This window comes from Micropterus dolomieu, linkage group LG12, assembly GCF_021292245.1.
Source record: "Micropterus dolomieu isolate WLL.071019.BEF.003 ecotype Adirondacks linkage group LG12, ASM2129224v1, whole genome shotgun sequence".
Taxonomy (NCBI): domain Eukaryota; kingdom Metazoa; phylum Chordata; class Actinopteri; order Centrarchiformes; family Centrarchidae; genus Micropterus; species Micropterus dolomieu.
Genome location: NC_060161.1, coordinates 27,151,126 through 27,173,966, shown reverse-complemented (window position 1 = coordinate 27,173,966; position 22,841 = coordinate 27,151,126). Strand labels below are relative to the sequence as shown.

The window sequence follows — 22,841 nt, the reverse complement described above, 5'->3', positions numbered from 1 at the left end:
TATATATATATATATATATATATATATATATATATATATATATATATATATATATATATATAAAATTGCTGCAATAACTTAAGTTCTTTTAGTATTAAAATGTGAAAACGAGCTGGTGTTTTTTTTATTACACACACACACACACACACACACACACACACACACACACACACAGCTGAAACTGTTTTATCCATTAAGTGGCGTCGCAGCTGTTTGAATGACAGGCCATTGGGCAGAAACGTGGATTTACCATTAGAAAAGTAAACCACAATGTCCAGCACAGTTTGCTGTACTGGGCAAGGGGATCGACTGGAAAATCATGAACACACACACACACACACACAGTGTCACTGTTGAATGAGAATGATTTGTACTCACACAGGCACGTGCATGTAATGGTTTGATTTATTTTTCTAGTAAACCTGGATGTGGAATCCCATTTGCAATCAAGAACCTTTCTCCACATTACTTTTCTTCTTCTTCTCCTCCATCCATTCTCCTGCTCTCTGCCTCCGTCTCTCCCTCTCTTTTCCGTGTTGAAAGTCCGTGATTTTCCAGCCGTGGTCGAGCCCCAACAATACCCCTTTGTTAGACTCTTGCACACGTACTGCACGTTGAGAAATGTGGACAGAGTTGTGATCGATGTAAGCACGGGCATGAAGTCCAACACACTGAGCTGAAGCAAGTGGAGGGAAGCAGCAGCAGCAGCAGCAGCAGCAGCCAGTTCATCAGGCTGGTCAGACTGGGAGCTTTGAGCTGTGCCAGACCAGGGCAGCTGGAGTTCACAGAACAGCTCGGACACCACAGACATCAGTGGATTTGCTCAAGAGGGCAAAGTAAATCCACACATGGCTAAATTTGCACTGTTGACCAGCTGAACTTTTACAGAACGGAGACCTGGAGTGTCCAAAATAGAGGAAGCTATAATGCCTTAATTTCCATGTTGCAACATTTATTTAACATCGTCTGTCGTGCAAACTTCTCTGCAAAAGAGGACTTCTTTGAGAACCGTTATGAGACAGGAGACGATTGTACAAATACGTCTGTTAGCGACCGAGGTAATTGGCATGATCAAAATGATGTACGAGCCTGAGATGAAAAGGCTGTTGTGACTGACAAGAGTTAGCTGTTCAGCAGATTAAATATGCTCAAACATATTTAATCTGCTGAACTTGTTTTTACCTTTTTACTTTTTGTCTTTGTGTGTCTCTATTTATTAAAAAAAAATTCTTATCAACTTTTTAATTACTTTAAGGTTATTGTCTCTCATTTATTTGTATTCTCTTTGACCTCTTTTTTTCTCTTTTCTATGCTTTCTGCCTTCTCTGTGCTTGGTCCATAGTTCTCTCTCTGTATATCGCTTTGCCTCCGCTGTTTATGTAGCATTGCGGAGGACACGCACACAATCAAGGCCGTGTGTTTCACCTCTGTGCTCTCTCTCTCAGGAGAGCGAGCACAGTGCAATGAAGAGTTCACGGCCGTTCGATGTAGCTCGTGTGTTGAATACACATTGTTCAGCTGAGGGCCGAACAGGGAATTAAAGAACACAGTTTTGTCACCTCACAACATCAAACGTAAATGTAGTTCCATGTCTAGATTACGACCAGTGAGATTCATACTTTGACCATCCACTTTAATATTTTGTTTGTAACTTCGTGATGTGTTTTCAATGAACATTGTTCAGCCGAGGGTCAGAATAAAGACCATATATTTGTACTAAAATACGAAACTTCCTTCTAGAGCTTTATTTTTATCATACTGTATTTGTATCCTCATAATTATTTGAATAGTCTTTTGTTTTTATTGAAGGACGTCCATGTCAAACACAGAGCTTACAAAGAAGTTCCGACAAATACAGCCAAGTTGAATTTATTCATTGAAATCTGTAATGTAACATGTTTTGGAGGAGTGTCTGGAGGAGAATTGAAGGAACAGACCACCATGATACCAAAAACATCTGGACAGATACACATTTACTTACAGAAAAAGATATAAATAACATCTTATTAAAGAGGGACTCCACAGATTTTAAAGGTCAGTGTACTGTGAAAATGTTAAATATTGTGGCTCTGGAGGGAGCTTTGCTGAATCTGAGAAAATAACGCGAATGATTTCATCAGGCTTCTCTTGCTTTGGGCTTGAGACTTGAACTTTTTAACAAACTGTGGGTGTCGAGCTGGACAGATGTGGGCATTCACCAGGCAGGAGGTGTTGAACCAAAATGATGATAGTGTTTCATTATGCAAAATGTGAGATTGAATGTTTTTGGAGCTTGACCTACACAGAGGATTAAAAATCAAGATGTCTTCCTACTTTTCTTTCTCAATTTCAAACCACTTTTACGTAACGTCCAGTGGTGGTAAAACACACTTTACATACCAACTAGTCAACAACACAAGAGAGTGAACGCTGCGCGGTTAGCTGCCGCTACTCTCCGGCTCCCTTTCAGTGTTTTTAGTCATTTTTAACTGCAGTCCTTGATTTTTACCATTTGACCACTATGGTGTTTAGAACCTTCAACCACTCTGCCCCTCGCCTCTGGAACTCCCTTCCAACAGACATTCGTAACATTGACTCACTTTCCATTTTTTGAAACTGGCGTATCCAGCAACCAGACGTGTTTGTTGAATTCAGTGTCTCTATTTTTATTCCTATATCTTACTCTCTCCTATCATAGTGATAGCAGGTACTGGTCACCACACACATGTGCATATAATGTCACTACCAGAGCCCGGTGCTCAGCAGTGTAGTTATGTGTGCTGGTCTGCTCAGTAGGTAAGGGGGCATGTTATCTGCCCGGTCCTCATGGGCTCTTATCTCTGAGCTCACTGAAGCCTGTGGGCCCTGGTCTGGGCACTAGAAAGGCCACAAGTTTCTCACACACAGCAGAACGATAGATAAGACAGAGAGCTTCTGTGTAATGGAAAGAAAAGATACGAGGTGGTGGAGTTTAGAAGGCTGACTCTGTGTTTCTGTGTGGTTTTAGTTTTGATGTCTGACCAGTGACGCCAACCAAAACGAAACAGTAACCAGTTCTAGTCATCAAAGACACTTTCTCTATCTCTCTCTTACTCACACTCTGTCATGTGCATAACCTTATCTCAACTTTCCCATCATTCAGCGGTTGTGACCTTTTGGTTTTATACCTCATTAAATTCATCCTGCCCTAAAAACTGCCTCAAACAACTCATCTGGCTGCATACCTCGCTGCTGTCAACGGTGAGGTGCAGCTGCACAGTTTGGACAACATGTTAAGTTTTCCAGTTTAGCTGAAAGAGTATGAAGTGGTTATCCTGACAGCTGAAACGGTATTAAACGGAAATGTTGAGACATAAGATTCAATAGCACCAATATTTTGACACAAATTTAAACGAATTTGGCTTTTGCTTAACCTTTTTATTCTATTAAAGGGTATCCTTTAATAGAATATATTCTATTCTATTAAAGGATATATTATTATATATAATATTTTTATTCTTTTAAAGGGTATCCTAAAAGTCAGGTCATAAAATATCTTCGCTATTTCTGTGAAATCCTAGCTATTGAATGACACATGAGGAGGAAAAAGGTCCAGTGTGTAATATTTTGACAGAAGTGCAATATAAGATCCATAACTATGTTTTCAGTGGTGTATAAAGACCTTACATAATGAACCGTTATGTTTGTGTTACATTTAGAATGAGCCATTTCTATCTACAAACACCGCAGGTCCTCTTACATGGACATCGTCATGTTGCGCCGCCATGTTTCTACAGTCGCCCAAACAGACAACACACAGAGTGCGTTTCGTCACTACGTTAAACACCTGTGAAGAAGAACAAGTAATGTTAGTAGTCGACTGGTTTATTAGAAGTAAGAAAAGGAGAGAAATTTGGACAAATAGAAGACCATACGCAGTATTTAGCACAAGAGCTGACAGAGCGCGTCGGCCACTGGAGCTTCTCCTGGGCGCTTGGAAAGGGAGGGGCTGAGATGTGCGTTCATGTGGTGTTTGAATAATCAGAATATTTTTTTCCTCCCTAAATCTTTATTTCATAAAGAGAAATAAAGTGTACATGGGACATAAAGAAGTATACAGAACTTTGATTTGTGCAAAATATTGCATATACACATTTTGCAAACATGATAACATAATTTGTTATAACGTTTGCATGTCCATGTAGAGTGAACTAGATGTCTGCGTGTTGTTTATACGCTCTAATAATGCTAATCCAACACATCTATGTAGTAGCGTCCATGTTGATTCCACATTCTGACTTAAGAGCATATGAACACACACTGAAGTCGGAAGAACGACTTCACAACTCTGGAAATGAGACCATCTGAGGAGCAAGTGAATGCAGGCAGAGGGGCTAAAAAATCGGATGGTTTCAGTTTTTCTTTTTTTTTAATGTGGGTTGTATAAAAAATACGTTTGTATAGTGCCAGCATCTTGTCATGTTGCAGGTTGTTGCCATGATTACAAATAAATGGAAAATGGGAGAGAAATGACCTCACAAACTCCTCATTCATCATCATTTAGGCTGAAGAAGAAGGCTTTTGCCAGCTTTGTTTCATCTCTTAAAACTGGATTTAAATTATGTTCCAAGTACCATTGTAATGGTTTTAACAAGACATTTGGGTTTCTCAAACACTCGTACACCCTGTTCCAGCCATCCTTACCTGTAATTTGTGTTTTAGGGTTTGCGTGATGTGTTTGAGAACTACTACAGAAAGCAGAGGAGGAAACAGGCTCGCCTTGTGCTGCAGCCCCACTCTAACATGGTACGACCCTGCACCGTCACTGTGTGTTTGTGTATGCACTTTTATGTCCTCACACTCCTAACCTGCCCTTCCCCTGCACACACACCCTCTCCTCACTCCCACACCGTACATGAGTTATAGTAGTAATGTTGACTACTGGTATCATCATTAGGAATACTGAACATTTGTATATATTATGCTGTAAATGTGTCAAAAACTGTTTATATTTAGTGTATTATCTGAAAAAAGCCAGTTTATTAGTTTGTTCAGGACTTTTCTTAAATTACAGATTATCTGATGTAATTTGAATTTAATACATTTTGTTCATGTGAATGTATTGTACTGGGCAGATTAAGTACTATTTGTTGCTGATTGTTTCTGTCTTTCTATACTTTTCCTTTGGTTGTTTGGACTCTTTATCCCTCTCTCTGTTTCTTCCTATGTCTCTCTTCCCTCTGTATTTGCCCCCCACCCCCTGTTCTTTTACATTTCTAGCATGAAACTCTGGAGGGATACAGGCGGTACTTCAATCAGATTGTCGGGTAAGTCCGTCCATCCGTCTCTCCCTCTATCAGTCTGTCTTTACTTAACCTCGTCATCCATAGTGTTTTCACCTGTTTGAACTGAAAGTTGAATGTTTCTCACTTGAAGACCCGACACAACAAAATAAACATGTCATTAGAAAGATGTAAAAATTAGATGCAATTAGTGTTATAAATCATGCTCTTTCAGTCATTACTTATTCCAATCTGAACAGACAGACATGGTGCACACATTTTTAGATTCAGTGTGACTAACACTTCCTGAGGATGTTGTCCGATGTCCTTTGTGAATAAACATCTATAAATCCACTTAGAAATCATAGAAGTCAAGAACGTGCCTGAGAATCATCAGGTTTTATTCACCATCAAAGTAATCCAGACAGTTGTTTTTGCATCTATGGGTGCACTGCAAACAGGGACTGCTGATAGCTAATTTCGCATATTTTTAATGGTGCCAGTTTGCCAAAAGACCAATACAGCCTAAAACGATTATACTTTTTGTTTACATCCCCAAAGCCCCCAGATGATGGGAACTGTAGTTTCAAATATCAGTTAAACAAAGAATCATAGTAGGAGTTACACAAAAATAACAATAAAAAGTCTGAATCTGATTGATGTGAGATAACAACATATGAAAGAATACAGGGTTCCCTTTTTTTTCCCCCTATGATTACTAAACATTTTTATAGATGTGTATGGATATAATGATCCTATTGATTTACATCCCTTCTCTCTAGCCATCCATTTATGGTCTATCCTTCCCTCCCTACATCCATCAGTCGCTCATCCACCTTTACCTGACTCTTTCTCTCCAGAAATCCACGGATCTACCCCTTCTTATTTAATCCACTTGTCATCTCTTTACCCCTCTCTCCATCCATCTGTCCATCCACCCATTGTTAGCCTTCTGTGTAACTTGGCAGAAGTCGGAGTGAGAGATGGTGAGAAGTGAAAGCCAACATTCAGCGTTTAGCGACACCTCATTTCATTTCTTTGGAGTGACCGACATCTTTTCATCTCTCCTTCCCTCCGACTGTTTTTTCCCCGTCCTTTTTCATCTCTCTCTGCCCGCACTCACCATTAGCCTCCTTTTATACTTTTCCTCTCATCCATCACTCCATCTAAATCTCTTCATTGCATTCACATACACATTTTTACACACACACACACACACACACACACACACACACACACACACACACACACACACATATACACACACACACACACACAGTGGTGACGATTGATAGAGTGTGTGTGATGGTGGTTGGCTTACTGCTGTTATTGCTTCTGTCTGTTGGGTCTGACTGGAGCAGACACTTCTTTAAAAACTGCCAAGGCTGGACACTAACACACCCACAAACACACACACTCACACAATGGCGCACACACACCCTCAGGTCTGTTATCCCCATTATAAGTTTTGGAAAGTGCCATCCCGTCTCTCATTCATTGCTGTTTCTCTACCATTCAGCCGTCCATTCTTCCACTCATTTCCCACCCATCCGTCCAACCAGTCATCATTTCATCTGCACTTTTTGTTGAGGAGGAACAGTCGGAGTCTTTCAGTAATTTAATCCACCTTTTATTTTCACTAACAACACAAATTCTTTGCATTGATGCTTTGTTGAAGCCGCCACTGCCGCCAAGGAAAAGTACTTCTTAAACGATGAATCGATTAAATAATCTGTTGAAGCCTTGATTACTAAAATCACCTTTAATTGCAGCCCTACATAGAACAGAAGACTTAAATATATATTACATGTTGCAATTATAAGTATGAATTGAATAAGGAAACTAACATGAAAATAAACAAAGTTGCTATTAAAAGTTAAAATTAAATAAATAAAAAAAATGTAATGATTTTTTTTGTCCACCAACCCTGACCTTCTTGATTTTAATAAATGTAGATCCATCTTCAAATTACCAATTTTAAGTTTTAGAAACTGGTTTCCTGAAAGTTGATTTATTTTATGAATAAACCATAATATATTTGACACATTCCACCCAGGCTTCTTTTCACAGCACTGAAACAGCCCTCATTAACGTAACCAGTGATGTTTTACTAACAACTGATCGTTCAGTGCTAATTTTCCTTGATCTTAGCTTAGCTTTTGATCCGATAGATGATTCAATTTTGTTGGACCGCCTTCAAATAGGTTAGCCTCACGCTGATCTAAATCATACTTGGCACTTTCAAAAGGGAAATGGAAATTGCAGTATAGCATGTAACATGAAGGGGGTGCTTCGCTCACAGAGCAAATGCAAATAAAGGAAACAGTGGGAAAAGTACACATACACTTCAGTAATGACAAAGAGAAAACTAACCATGCATAGTTTGGCTACAAAGTCGACCACAGTGTGGCTCATTGTGGTCTGGCGAGGCTCTGTGGGTACTGGTTTGAGTGAGACATGTTGTCAGTGGACATAAACCATAGTGCGGTCCATTGCTGAGACATCAACAGCTTTTAACGCGTGATTGGATGAATGCGCCACTTGTTGGTCTGTCGTTGGTACTTGTAAATGATTTTCATGGCAGCAATTCTGGTGAAGTTGTCAAAGTAACACTAGCCACCAAAATCAGAGGGAGAGGGTGGAAATAAGCCCAGTTGACTTCATTTTGATAATGCCTGGTTTAAATACCTGTTCGGAAGGTAAACAAGCTTCAAAACTGCCATACTAAACCCGAAGTGTAAAAAACAAGTACAAATTTTAACTGACTTTCCAGAAGATCTGCCAAATAAAATGGAAATTAATATGCATTTCCATCCACTACTGTAATGCAATTATTAGGAGTTGAGCACATCAAGGCATTTCACTTTTAAAATGTGTGACATGAATCAGGGCATAAAAACAGTTGGAAATGTACTTGGACAATAAAAAGACGACTTCCAATCAGAGTCAATATTCAATTGTACTGCACTTAACCCCCTGAAAAACAGCAGTTTGTCTTTGTGGATTTTATTTTAAGCTAATTATTTTGGTGTATCATGAATTACGCTCTGTCTTTGTTGTATTGCTTCTCATCGGTCATTCCCTCCTTCCCTCCATCCAGTTTCTTTGTCGTGGAGGACCATATCCTCCACACCACACAGGGTTTGGTCAACAGAGCGTACGTGGAGGAGCTTTGGGAGCTGGCGCTGTCCAAAATCATTGCGGCCTTGAGGACGCACTCTGTAAGGACACTCAACCCAAATACAAATACACACTTGAGAGCCCAAAACACATTTATGCTCAAATGTGTGATTTTAATGACACACAGCCACCATAAACAACAGCTGCAGTACGCTACACTCTGTCTCCTCTGTCTCCGCAGTCGTACTGTGACAACCCTGACCTGGTGCTGGATCTGAAGAACCTCATTGTCCTTTTTGCTGATACACTGCAGGTATGTGTGTGATTAGCTGCACACTGTAAAGAAAGGAATGTCTTAGCGTCCATGCAACCTGTTTTAACTTCATACTGAAGTTTTTTCTTGTACTTCTTGTTCTTATATTCAGGCCTCCTGGAACATGCTTAGTAAGCTGTTTGACCCGAGGTGTCCATGAAACCTGTTCAAAGCATGTTTTGTACTTTAAAAATGGACTGCTTCCAGTCTCTAAAGAAATACTTTCTTTCTTTATTCAACCTTTTTAGAAGTTGAATAAATCGGATGTCAGTTCACTCACCATGTATTTATTCTCCACTGTATGTATGAACTAACCTGAATGGATTGAGTGTGAATGATGAGATGTGGGATGGTTGGAGGGGAGATAGAGGGGATGTGGGTAGAAACCAGACGGGATACACGTGTAATGAACGGATGGTACGATGCCCAAAAAGTGATGAGGTGCCACAGAACAGCCGAATACACCCTCCCCTTTCTTCTGAAAAGCCACTGACTTTTCTTTCATCCTTTCAGTGTTGCCAGAAGTTTATTGTTTAACAACATATAGCAAACAATTGATCCACCAAAAATGGTACATTTGTTAAAAATAGTATATATTATGGCTAAAAAATTACCAACGCATCTGACTTTCTCAAGAACATCACCAAATATTTATTTACTGGTGTTGAATATAAAGATGTATGTGTAGAAGTGTATTGTGGATCCATATTGTCTTTGACTTTTTAAATCCCTCATTCTAAACTCACGTTGGCCGAATTACATTTTTTGGCAATTTGTTTTTTCTGCTCTGTACAGTTCAGACTCATAAATTTAGATTTAAAAACTCACATAAACATCTGATAAATCAGCACAGAAGTGCTTAAAAATTGTTGTTTTGAATGTTCTACCTCAAGTTTTCTCAAGAGATCCACTGTTTGGCAAGTGTTCATAAAGAATAGCAGTAGTAGTGTAGTTTGTATGATGCTTTGGCAATATTTTTATTTCACATTCAGGCAATAAAGCTAATTTGAATAGAATAGTTTAATTAACTTTAATTATCGTTTTTTTTTTTTTTTTTACTCACTTTAAACTCACATTTATTGTGATACTTATCGATATCAAATGATTTTATCGTGATAACATCTTTGGCAATATTGCCCAGCCCTAATTTGAAGTACCAAATGTTGATAAAAAATCCATTTTAAGATTGGTAATTTGCAGTGGTTCTTAGGATAAACAAAAGTTTCACTTATTGTTACAACACCAACCCGAGTTTATGAAGAGTAGTTTTTTTTATATGGAAGTGTAAGAAGTCTAGACCTCCGCTCGGCCTCTTTGCTTGTCTGTGTTTGCATGTTCAGGTGCAGCTGGACACTGACTGGTTGTTCTGGTTTTTCCTCTCCTGTAGGGTTACGGTTTCCCAGTGTCACAGCTCTTCGACATGCTGCTGGAGATGAGGGAGCAGTACGGAGAAATCCTGCTCAAGAGATGGAACATCACCTTCAGGTACCGAGAGATGAGCCAGCCTTTGCTGTCTGCATTGCAGCAGAGCGTGGTTGGGAAAGTGGTGCCGCATGCGTGTTTAAGCGATGCTTAAGTTTGCCAGTAGCTGAGAACATGTTACCGAGTGCGTGCAGCACTGACCTTCGCCTCTCTAGTCATAAGGTCATAAGGGCGCACCAAGTCTGTGAGACCGCCGCACACACACTCGCACACCAGCGCTGGTTTGTGGGAAACTTCCTTGTCTTGGTTTGAAGTTTTTTTACGACCAGCCAGAGAGAGGAAGTGTTTTAAAGCTGACGTCCGGAACATTCTCTACCCTTCAGAAAGGGTAGTACCCTTACAAGATTGTGTTCCTTTATATCGTCGTGTGTGCTTTGTTTGGGTTTACATGCCATTGTTTCACCATCGCTTTTGTCCAATTACACCAGTGGGACTTGCAGCTAGAACAAACAAACACTCACACACTCACTCTCTATCTCTCTCTCGCTCTCTCACTCTATCTCTCTCTCGCTCTCTCTCTCTCACACTCACACTCACACACACACACACACACACACACACACACACAGGGGAAGCCGCAGGAATGTTGTGTTGTATTGTTGGAGAGGGAGCGCTCTCCGGTTCACGGCCTCTCCATGGAACGTTGGAACGTCCGAACTCTGGAGCGCCAACAAGAGGGGTGGGTGGGGGTGAAACGGGAGGGTGGTAAGGAAACCTCGAGCATTAGAATGACCCCCAATGGGATGATTGTGTGTGTGTGTGTGTGTGTGTGTGTGTGTGTGTGTGTGTGTGTGTGAGACAGAGCGAGAGACTGATGGCATCTCATTCCTTCCTGTTGACCTCTGTTAAATTTGCTAAAAGGGGAAGATAGAAATCTTTTTTTATCATTGTTGTTTCTCCTCTCCAGGCAGGTGTTGGACCAGGACAACTACAGTCCGATCCCAGTCTCAACAGAGCAGGAGTACAAACACTACACTTCCCAGTTTCCCCTGCAAGACCCCGAACTGGAAAAGGTAGAGAGCGAGAGAGCAGATGAAGCAAATAAAGAGAGGAAAGATGTATAACAGAAATTGCTGTGTGTTGCTCATCGTTTCAGTATAATTTATCTCCACACAAAAACTTCTTTCATTTAGAATCTCACAGAAAATGTCTGGAGTGTTGAAGCTGCTCACGTGCAAAATGTGAAGTAAAATTTGAATAAAATCTCCATTAATTTCTTCTTTTTTGCTTTATTTCCTCCAGCTTCCCTTCCCCAAGAAGCTTCCCTTCTCAGAGTTTGTGCCAAAAGTCTACTGCCAGCTCAAAGAGTTCATCTATGCTTGTCTGAAATATTCTGAAGACCTGCATCTCAGGTATCCATCTCTCACATGTTTTTTACCCCCCTTTTCAGTCCAATTGGAAATTCTAATTTCTCTCTGCACTGCACTCCTTGTCACCACTAATTACTGTGTTGATCTGGGAGGGTGTAGACAACCACGCGCCTCCTCCGAGACTCCAAGATCTGTCACGAGCTTCCCAACCAAAAGTACTCCCACATTTTCAAATTTTGAATCAATGAGCGCGAACAAGACACGCAATTCATTATATTTTCTTTGAAAACAATGCATGTAGCTTGATCTTAAACAATGTTCTTGTGTTAACATTGTTTTACATCGCCTGTCACCATAGTCCAACAAATAACGGGTACCTCCTGCGATTTGTTATTGCTGTAACTTTACTGTACACATGTTTTACAAAGTCTGCCTTACCTTTATCGTAGGGCTGGGTGAAAATAGGTTGGATTAAATCTAAATGTTGACGCGAATGGTTATTCACAAACACGGCAGTTTGCGGGGATGTTGGGACTCCAGAAGGCTAGCTGAAGGAAGAAAGGAACAGGCAGCACACTGATATGCACTCTTGGTTTGTGTTTGTTGACATGGTGTCATTTCTTGTTATGAGAGGTGACCAGATCCTACTTTGTTCAGTCTGTCTCTACCTGCTGGGCGCTTGTACACGCAATCTTTCAGTTAAACAGATACTTGTATATCAAATTTCTCAAAGAAATCCGGATTTACCTCTGCCAGGAATTGAGCTCTGGGTCGCTGCAGTGGGCGAGTGTCTCTTTGCCCCATAATGCTCGCTTATTTTTTTTTTTTTTAATCTCCATCTCTTTCTGCCATTGTCTCTCTCTCTTCCTCACTGTCACAAACGCACACAAGTAACACACATAGACAAGCCTTCAGACACAGCAGACTTTCCTTAGTCGATTCTTTCCATTCTGACCAGGGATCTTTGTCTCATTAGATTTGGCCCGCACAAGGGCGCGCGCACACACACACACACACACACACACACACACACAGAGCAATCAAGTCCAGCTCCTGTTCCATGTTCTGTAACCCTTGAGTTTATGTGTGTGTGTGTGTGTGTGTGTGTGTGATGTGTGTATTGGTTACGGTTTATGGAAGAATTACCTAAAACAATGCAGCTACTTTTCTGCCGAGGAGACGAGCAATCAGGAAACAACTTCCGCTGTCCAGAAAGATTCCACAGGGCTGTGATACAGCCAGGCGCGCGCACACACACACACACACACACAGATCAACATACATGGAAACGTGGGCTCACATATGTGCACGTAAACACAAACAGGGACTGCAGATATAGACTGAAGACCCAAAGAAGTAAACGCTGAACTAGGAAAGGTCTTACAGAGAGAGAAACGCACAGTAAATCCTTCTGTCCGATATGTATTATTAGTGTCAAGCTCTGAGTTGTTGGTTTCAAACTAAATAGCATTTTCTTTTATTTATACTCCTGTCCCCCGGGGTTGTGTGGATATGTTTGTGAGTGTATTTGTGTGTGTGTGTGTTCATTGTGTATCAAGCGTCTGCATATTTGGTGGCGGTTCTCCACGCACTATTCTCTTTGTGTACTGTGTGTGTGTGTGTGTGTGTGTGTGTGTGTGTGTGTGTGTGTTGAATCTCCATGGGGGCTGGGAACCAGGGAGGTAGCATTGATCCGTGACCGGCGGAAGAAAGAGAGACGGAGGCAGCAACGGGAGTGACTGGGGGAAAACGTGGTCTAATCAAAGGAGAGGAATTGGTGTAATATAAAAAAGGAAAGACAGAAGCGACGAGAAGAAAGACAAACTATCAGTCTGTGTGAATACAGACATTGTAGGTTATAAATGGCTGACCCAGGTGCTGTAACGCTGTCCTTCCTGTGTTTGAAACCTGTGTTTCTCATTGGAAAGCTGATCTCAGTAGCCGTTTGATCACACAGTGAAGACCAAGATAGTGATTTTTAAATGGGTGCACCACCCTTCATTTTTACAGTGACCATTAACATGTTGTAATGTTGTAACGGCTTCTGTCTGGTTCATTAGATTACTTTAAACAACTGTTTGACTCTGAAATCATCTGAACGAACATTGGGACAGATGTTTTGTGTGCCGCAGTACCTCTCTTGACTCTCGCTGACCAGACAGCACTAATCGCTCTTCTCAATCAGTGTAATGACTTCACTGTTTGACCCGGCTTGATTTCTACAGTCCTGCACACCCTACTATCTTGTTACCGCAGTGGCGCGCCTTCCTGCCCGCTTCAAACGCACACAGATGCACAGGTCCGGAAGCAAACAGGATGATGGAGCAGGAGCCTGGTCATTGATCCGTCTGACCTCTGACCCTAACCTCTGCTCGCAGTTCTGATTTGGTGGAAAGAGATTATGCTGAAGTGTGTGTGTGCGTGCTTTGCTGCTTTTCTACTTCTAGTTTATGTGTCAAACATGTGTCTAGCGGCATGGCTGGAGAGATTGTAATGTCTGTCTGCTGGTCAATGGGTTCATGACAGTCCACACTGAAATATTTCAAAAACTCGATGGTTCCCAGATGATGAATCCTAACGACGTGGCCAACGTCTGTGCTTTGTGTAAGCATACAAGGATGGTGATTATGGTAAACATCAGCATGTTGACACAAGGTAGATCCCAAGTCGATTTGCTTGAACCGGAAGTTGTTCTGGTCCGCCATCTTGCAGGCTGTTCCAGAGCTCTTATTTCCGAGGAGCGAGGAGGGATCTCTGAGGAGCCACGAGCGAGGATACATGAGAGCAGCATTTAGGGGAGTCTTGGACGCTGCAGCGGATCGGACTGATCTGATTCGTCACAACATCACACGAGTTTCAAACCAGAGTGAGAGAGTCGGTTCATTTCCGTTCAGTCACATGAGGCAGCTAATTCCTGAGCGTCAGCTTTGATATGAGTGGCATCGTTTAAATTTTCCTTGAAACATTTAGCCTAATAAATCATTTCCAATGTTCAAAAGACAAATCATATTCTGGGTTAATTCAGTAATGAATTTGCAATCGAAATAGCAATGAGAAAGAGATGCGAATAATCAGTAAATAAAAGAAATGCATTCTGTAAGTAGAAATGATCCTGTGCCTCTGAGGAGGACAGAGTAAAAGCTACAGAGAGAACACACGCTGCTCTGGCTGTGATAACTGAGCCTTTCCATATTTATATATTTCTACATTTATTTATGTCGACTGTATGTTTGTCTACGTGTAGCACCTTATCAGCACAGCAAATTCTTCGTATGTGTAAAACACTACTTGGCAATAAAGCTCCTTCTGATTCTTTTGATTTTATTAGCATCAGCACAAACTCCGTCAAAAGTCTCAACAGCTTCTAGAGTCAATTGACAGCCGGGGATGCACGGACAGACGCAAGGAAATCATGCAAGCAGAGATTAAACTGGGAAATATGTTTTTAGAGAACGTTCTTTCCTCTGAAGCATCACATGAAAATGACTTCCGTTTCTGCAAAGACACAAGTGAGGGAAATGTGGATGCAATGAAGAGACTTGAGATGCAGCCCATAGTCATTGTGAGCATGTTAGCATGCTGATGTGCCGGACAGAGCTGCTAGCAGGGCTGTAGGTTGTAGTATACTGGCTTCTAACATCATCCTCTACAAGCTCTGAGTTTCAACAAGCACCCTATGTCACCCTCTCTCCAGTGAAACTGCTCATAAAAGCTCATCTTAGCACTGTTTACTCTTTGTTTTACACTTTTGCCTTCCTAATTGGAATCTATACACAATAGTTTTTGTTTCATAACGTTAATATACGCATGGTTTTATTTACAGATTTATTTATACGTGCAAAATCCAGCATTAGAAGAGACTGTGTGCGTGTGAATGTGCCGAACTGCGAATATGAAGCAGGGTGTTGCTGAGACAGAGCATGCATGCTGAGCCAGCCTGTTCCAGGTAAAGACTGGAAAGAAAACAGAGGCTGAAGCTGTGGATGGATGTGAAAACGATTGTTGGACACGTTTTCAACACAAGCGAAGACAAGTGAACAGTTCAACATCAAATTGCATATGTCAATCTTGAGCCTGCTGTTCGATCACAAACACATTTCTCCAGTAGAGATCCTGCCACTGCGGACCTCGTGCCAGAGTGCTTTTAGAGCTGCTTTGCTGTAACCTGGCTCCCAGCTCCCCAGAATCACAGGTGTCACATTGTCTTTTGCAGTTTGGCACATCCTTTTGTACGAAGGAAGTGTTAAGATTGGGCTAGGGCTATCCAAATATGCTAGTAGCATAGTGGGATGTCATCAGTAGTTTGTCAGTCAAGACCACAATGTTGCACCCAATTCAGTTTATTCTAGAGGAATTGTTCAATTTCAGCAACAAAGTAAATCTTCACTTAGCTTTTGTATTCAGTTGAAAATGTGATCATGTTGACACTAGACAAATCAAAATGGAGGAAGGTGTTGTATTAGCTGTGACACGCACTATTTCTACAGCATATAACCCTGTCGTACAAAAATATACATTGTTCATGCTTTTAGTTAAATGTGTGTTCTGCTGGCGAGCAACCAACCTGTTATGTTGCTAGCTAGCATGTTTTCAGTCAGCGTACTTACTCTAGAAAGAAACCAAAAATTGTTGAAAGACAAAAAAACCCAGATTTAAGCCACTATTTAACTGTTTCACCTACCAAGCATCCACTAATCTCCACCAACATTTAAGCAAAAATAACTAGTCGCGGGAAACTCAATGCTTTCAATCCCGCCGCTCTACTTGGAGCTTTTGTTAGTGTAAATATAACGCTTACAGTCACTGCTAATTTGTATTTTTTATTTTTCTAGACTGTAACGCGAACAAAGGCATACAAAAGTATCATCAACAGTGATAAAATACATTCTTCAGAACTGTCGAAAGATAACACAAGAAAGTAAAAAAAAACCCAAACTATTTCTATTAGTGATAAAGCTTTCCACTGGGCGGCCATTGTTGGGCTTTTATTATGAAGTCATCACAAATAGCAACTGCTACTGTAACTCCAGTGCATGAGGGGAGGTTCTCGATATATTTCAGTTGCTTTTTGTTTCTGATTTGGTTTTAAATGACTCAAACATAGTGTTTCTTGGCTTAGCTTGCTGGAAATCTTCAGCAGGAATGATACAACGTACCGTATACGTTTTTTTAAATAAGGCTATCTAGTTCTGAATACATCACCCCATCATTTTGTGACACTTCACCGAGGCCACTCTCTTTCACAGTGTTTCAGTCGTATCCCATTATTTGAATTCATTTTGTCAGTTAGTGTGAGAGCTGCTGTTTCAGTGTCACATGACGTAGAATGTCGTGTTAAGGAGCCTTTTGAGGGCGAGAGAAAAATATGAGTGGAACTCTTATTTGCCCGCCACTTTACACACACGCACAAACGCTTAACAGACACACACTTACAGAAGCTACCCACACCGATAGAAACTGTATGTACACTGGCTTACTCGAGCTGTCCAACAGTCAGCAGAAACATATAGAGAGAGAGCAGCGTGTACTGCGCTGGCAAATCAATGACCTCAGTTGATTTCTGTTATACAACTGCACAGTCACTCACTGCTTCACACTCGCATAAGGGCACTGAGTGTGTGTGTGTGTGTGTGTGTGTTGTGTGTTTTGCATGTTGCTTAACACTGTCCAGAGTGTGTTTTGTGGTACAGTACGTGCATACCTGTGGCTTTCTGGCTATGTGCGTTCGAACCTCTCACTATTTTCACTGCTGATTGTTCCCTTTTTTATTTTTTTTTTGTTGTTGTTCTTTGTGTATTTTTAGGAAATACCTCTGCATGTCTCCATCCTTTCCTCACTGTGCTGTAAACATGCCCACACTGAAGGCGTTTGGCTTCCTTTTTGACAGCGTCGACCACCGTGCACATTTATTGTGACTGATGGCAGCATAAATACAATGACATTCAATCCAAACTCTGCGGTGTGTCTATATTTGTATATGCGTGTGTGCTCTTGCAGAGTTCACTAGCATACATTGACTTTTTGCCACTCTCTCGACACACACACCATTTTTGTCCACTCCGCACTTCTGCTGCTCCAGGATTTTTTCTCCCTCTGCTCCAAACTGTCGGAACGTTTTTAGGATTCCTCTGCTTTTTTGGAAACAAAGTGAGTTTGGAATTCCAACTCTCGCTCTCCCTCAGGCGACACTGTGTGTGTGTGTGTGTGTGTGTGTGTGTGTGTGTGTGTGTGTGTGTGTGTGTGTGTGTGTGTGTGTGTGTGTGTGTGTGTGAGAGAGTGAGAGAGAGAAGGAGAGAATTATACTTGTGAAGCAGGTATATAGATTGTGTGTTTGGTATATACTCCTGAGGACCAAGTGCAATCATAAGAAGTGAAAAAAATGAGGAATATTACTCAAAGTGAGGCCATTTTGCCATTCTTCACTTCTTAAAGGGAATATTTTTAAGTCAGGGCACTTGGGTCTTGCTTTTGTTTAAGGTTAGACAGTAGTGCGTGTGTGAGTGAGTGAATGGGAGAGAGAGGTGGGAAATGTGTCAGAGAAATAAGTGATCGGAAGGCCTTGCGAGACACATTGCATAGGTGTGAATGAATATCAGCTTCAGTGACTGAATCTCAGGATTCTCACTCTTCAGAACATGCAGCTGTGTCCTTCCATTATGAAACTGCAGAATTCAGTCTGTTACCAAGGCTGTACTGCATACCTCATTGTTTCACTGTGTACCTACTAATGTACACCAAGGTGTTCGCGTCCATGTCTAGGAACTGAAAAAACATGCAAAACAAAGTCATATTTTAGATTAAGATTGTTTTTTGGGGTTTTTTTTATGGACAAAAACGGCTTGTCTTGTACTTGCAAATCAGAGATTTTAAAAAGGTGCAAGATACAAAGATCTCTCACAAGCATAACTAAAAAGCAACAAAACTCAAACGCAAATATGTCTCTTTGCAAGGAACTGGTGCACACATGACACGAGAAAACATACAAGAAACACACATGCTGTGAAAAACAGACACACACACACACACACACACATACATATACACAGTGAGTGGGTTTGTGGGAAGCAGCGGGGTGGTTGATCCTCCCTCTGTTGGAAGCAGGAGATAACAAGCTGACCATGTTTAAGACATCTGGAGAACAGGAGAGGTGGCTCATGGAGAGAAAGAAAGGGAGATATAGATAAAGAGACAGAGAAAAGAGAAAGGAAGAAAAAAGAAAGATGGTCTTCTGTCCATAGTGTCAGACAAAGGAATGATGAGCCAGACACAGGGAGAGATGGCTGGAGAGAAGACGAACCCTGTGGTTAGGACTTTGCAACAAGCAGAGAGAGGCAGAGGAAGGAAAAGCACACAAACACACACACAACCTTTCCCATTTCTGCAGGGTGCAGCAGAAGCTGTTTGGAGCCAGCAGCCTCTGCGTGGTAGCATGACCTATTTCAAAACAATACTTCCCTCGTTGGTGATGGTTAAGAATCCCTCTCTCCCTCTTTCTTGATTCATCTCTCACATTGGTATTCTGTGTCTCAATGTTTCCCTGCATGTCCCTATCTCTCGCTGTAACGTTCCCTTTCAAATTTCGATCTCTCTCTTTTTGAATGCTTCGGGGGGGGAATGAGAGGAAGAAGTGAAGGAAAATTAGGCAAGTGACGATGAGTGGCGTGGAGTGTCTGCATTAAGTAATTCGAGAAACTATGAAGAAATGTCAGTGTTGTGCATTATAACCAAGCGGCAAACTTCCGGTTTCATTAGTGAATTCAATACGGAAGTAACTTAAACTGAAATCCATAGATTGGCTACTTGAGGCTGGCTGCAGATTGGAGTCAATCTCCATTGACCCCCAGGTTAAAATGCCCAACTTTACAGCAGAATAAAACATGTTTACAGTCTGGTTCAAAAATGTTTTTAGTGTGTATCGCTAATTTTGCCCTTAGTGACAACTGTGAGGGGGTGACTTTTTTTTTTTATAACTCACCTGTTTAAATGATATTAACGGCAATTTATACTTCTGCGTCAAATCGACGGCGTAGGTGACAGCGTAGGCTACAGGGCTACGCAGAGGCTATGCCGTCGCCTCACATTTACAAATTTACCCCCATTTACGTTAGCGGAGGGCTAAACTGGAAGTTAGCCTGCTCGGCCGGCAAAAGTCAACACAGTGGACGCTGTAGCGCTACCGCCAACCAGTGTTTGGGGGTGTAATTGCAGAATGACACACCTACGCACAAGTATAATGCATGACCAGAGTATAAATGGGCCTTTAAGCATTAAAGTTCTGCATTATTAGGGGCCTGGACGCTTTGATTGACAGGTAAATCGCCACTGTCACTGCTAGCTGAGTGACTGCCGTCTGTTAGCCTCACTCAGCTACAATACACAGAGCTCTGAGCCTCAGCCTGTTGCAGCCTTTAGGACATTTCTACAGATACCGGATGAATAATGGCAGGCTGTGCGGTTTATTGGAGAGAGAACCTCCAGGAGGTCCGTGCTCCTATTGGTGAGTGAAATTCCTTTATTTTATTTATGTGTTAACAATATTTAACAGGTATCGCTGTCGGCATATAGCTTGTTAGCTTAGCTTGTTAGCCAGATACAAGCAGCCAGATACAAGGAGCCCCAAGCTGCTAACAATGCTAAGTTAACGGGAGTTAGTGTGTTCTAACCGCAGCTTTTAAGGAGTCAAAGACAAGTCAGCAAGAAGAGAGAAGCCCAAATTTCATAGATTAACCTTAGTGTTAATGCTTTGAAGAAAAGGCGTGTGTGAAGTTGTAAAGAAAAGGCTCAGCCAAACGTCCATGGCTCAGCTCTCAGGTAGCTGACGTCATGTTAACTTTGTTAACTTTACAATCAGGCAATGTTAGATTTAGCTACATACTGTAACAGTTAGATACTAGTCAGATACTATTATAAGTGGCTGCACCTGAACCCGAGGGATACGAAGGGTTTAAAGACACGAAGGGTTTAAAGGCAGAGATCTGAGCGGCTGCAGAGTTCTGCCTGCTCGCCAAGGAGAGCAATTGTTATGCCGAGAATTGCATCCACTTCAAATACTGCTTTTAAACGCTATAATATTCTTTGTGGGGTTCATCAATGATGATAAATCATTCCAAGTATATATTTTATGAACGTTTACAGTCAGTAATATTTTAATACATTTAGAAGAAGTGCCATTCCTTAACTTTCAGCAAATATTTGTGGTGATAACCGCGTTTGATCAATGTGCACAGCAAAGTGTCCTTAGGAGGTGGATGCATAATTCGGCAGAAAAGATTTTGTAGGCTACCTGCTGAGATTTGCATCCACCTCTTTGCTCAGTATTAAGGAGCGTTACCACCCGCGGGGTACATGCAATTCTCGGCAGGCATGCAGAACTCAGCACAATGAAAGAGGAGGTATTAGAGCTGTTCATTTGTTAAGATGTGTTCAGTGTTGATTATAAAATTGGTTGAGACAACAATTCAAACTACATTTTTTTTTCTGAAATTCAGCACTTTATTTTAAGATGCACATTTAAAAAACTCTTATGTATTTTTAAATGCAGCCTTTAGTTTGCTTAAATTTACTTTAATTTTGAATTTATTATTAAAGAAATTATTATTTATTATCCCTCCAGTGTGATGTGAAAACTGACAGTAGCATAAATATTGTTGAAATATTATTTGATTTGACAGTCAGTTGTTGACTAAAAACATATGTTGATACAACCCAAATAAGTCATTATGATGTTCCCGGCGAAGTTTTCCCTAACTGGACCTCCCTCTCTATTCTGCTGATCTCGCTATACTACACAAACAAATCCAGTATTTCTCAGAGTCAATGCAGGTGTTTACGACTTGCAAAAATGGACCCAGAGAGAGGCAAGGGGATGCCATTTCAACTCCTCAGAGGTGAGGTATTAGAGTACCCTAAACCCACAGTGGTCTAATGAATATGCACCCAGGGTGCCCATGAACAGGAAATAGGAAAATTGCATATCTGACAAAATACAGAATGGACCTCAAGAAGGTTCCCAAAACATCTAAGAGGTAGAAGCTGATAGTGAGGCGGAGAAGGAGAAAATTTGTTAATTTTTGACCTTGTAAACAGTAGCTTGACAAAAAGGTCAACTCATGTGCATTCTCCAGAGCTTTTAACCACTTCACAGTTCACTGACCACCTTCAGATCTCTGCTGGTACACTCTAAGGACAGGACCGCCCAGTGAGGAAAACTGAAGCTGTCTCACATGCCACAACTCTGAGGAATACTACACTGGTGAAATGGCCCTGGCCCCAGACTGAAAGAATTCCACAAACAGACAACATCAGCTGTCTGTAAACACCAGAACAAAACTGGTCATGGCCAGTCAGTGCCAGGGTAAAAGGTAATTCACAAGGAGTGTCTGAATACATCTTGTGAAGTCAGTGATGGAGGACCAAAGCTGCTGCTGCTGCTCTGCTAATATCCTGTTTTTACTAGGCAGCCTCTGACATTGAGTACAATGAGTGACACACTGAAGCACACCTGGTGGAATCTGATAGAATGATGCCTAGAAGATCCAAGCCCACAAACAATGGGCATTTGAAATGTCATTATGCAAGCCACTGTCAGTAGCCGCCTCATCACAAGCCCAGATGCCATGCCCAAATGCACTTGCTATGAGCATCTTAAGTAGCTGTAAATTTCACGTATGGGTATGCCCAGACTATCTAAACATCCCTTTTCCACCCGATGGTACCAGCTCAACTCACCTCGACTCTGCTTGCCATTTTTAGTTTTCCACTAGGCAAATCTAATACCTGGTTTGTTTTTTGGTCCAAGTGAGCTGAGGCTATATCATAAGGTACAGAAAACACTAGTAAGAGATAATCGTCACTCTTCACTGCATCATCATTTTGTTGATTCTGTTAACTTATTTTAGAGATTACTGCACATAACTATTGGATAGTTGTAATAATGTGTGTGTGTATATATATATATATATATATATGAGCACAATAAGAGGTATTTGATATGTTGCTAAAATTATTGATTGGACTTTGATGAATTTGCATTAGGCACTGAATCATATTAAATTGGTTGTTACAAGACTAAAAGTTAGAGATTAATTGCTTAATAGAAGTGCAGGGGTTTTGTTGATTTATTGCTCTTAAGTGAATTGGAGCTTTGGTTTAATTGTACATGCTTAGGAGGCTTGACAATGCATCATTTACCCGAATGAGGCTCTTGAACCCAGTCTCGCGTCTCCCTCAGGCAGCCCTTCTCAGGCTGTCTGACGTACCACCAGATTCCCTACAAACTGCAACACACACACACTCGGTTGCTATCCAGCCTGTCTCTGAGCATTTACTAAGACATTTTGGGTCAGAGAGAAGTGATGCAACCAATCTGGTTATCAC

General features: G+C 41.2%; 1 protein-coding gene across 2 annotated transcripts in view; it reads left to right on the top strand.

The window, feature by feature from the left end:
- The window catches only part of exoc6b (exocyst complex component 6B), a 136,469-nt gene that overhangs the window by 36,947 nt on the left and 76,681 nt on the right, over positions 1–22,841 (top strand). For both annotated transcript variants that reach the window (XR_006827552.1, XM_046065312.1), the window contains exons 9-15: positions 4,681–4,764; positions 5,239–5,285; positions 8,341–8,461; positions 8,602–8,673; positions 10,061–10,158; positions 11,063–11,168; positions 11,398–11,507. Coding sequence is in view for 1 of the 2 variants with exons in the window: in XM_046065312.1 (XP_045921268.1) it covers positions 4,681–4,764; positions 5,239–5,285; positions 8,341–8,461; positions 8,602–8,673; positions 10,061–10,158; positions 11,063–11,168; positions 11,398–11,507 (638 nt within the window). In the remaining variant the exon portion in view is untranslated. The remainder of the gene's footprint in view (positions 1–4,680; positions 4,765–5,238; positions 5,286–8,340; positions 8,462–8,601; positions 8,674–10,060; positions 10,159–11,062; positions 11,169–11,397; positions 11,508–22,841) is intronic.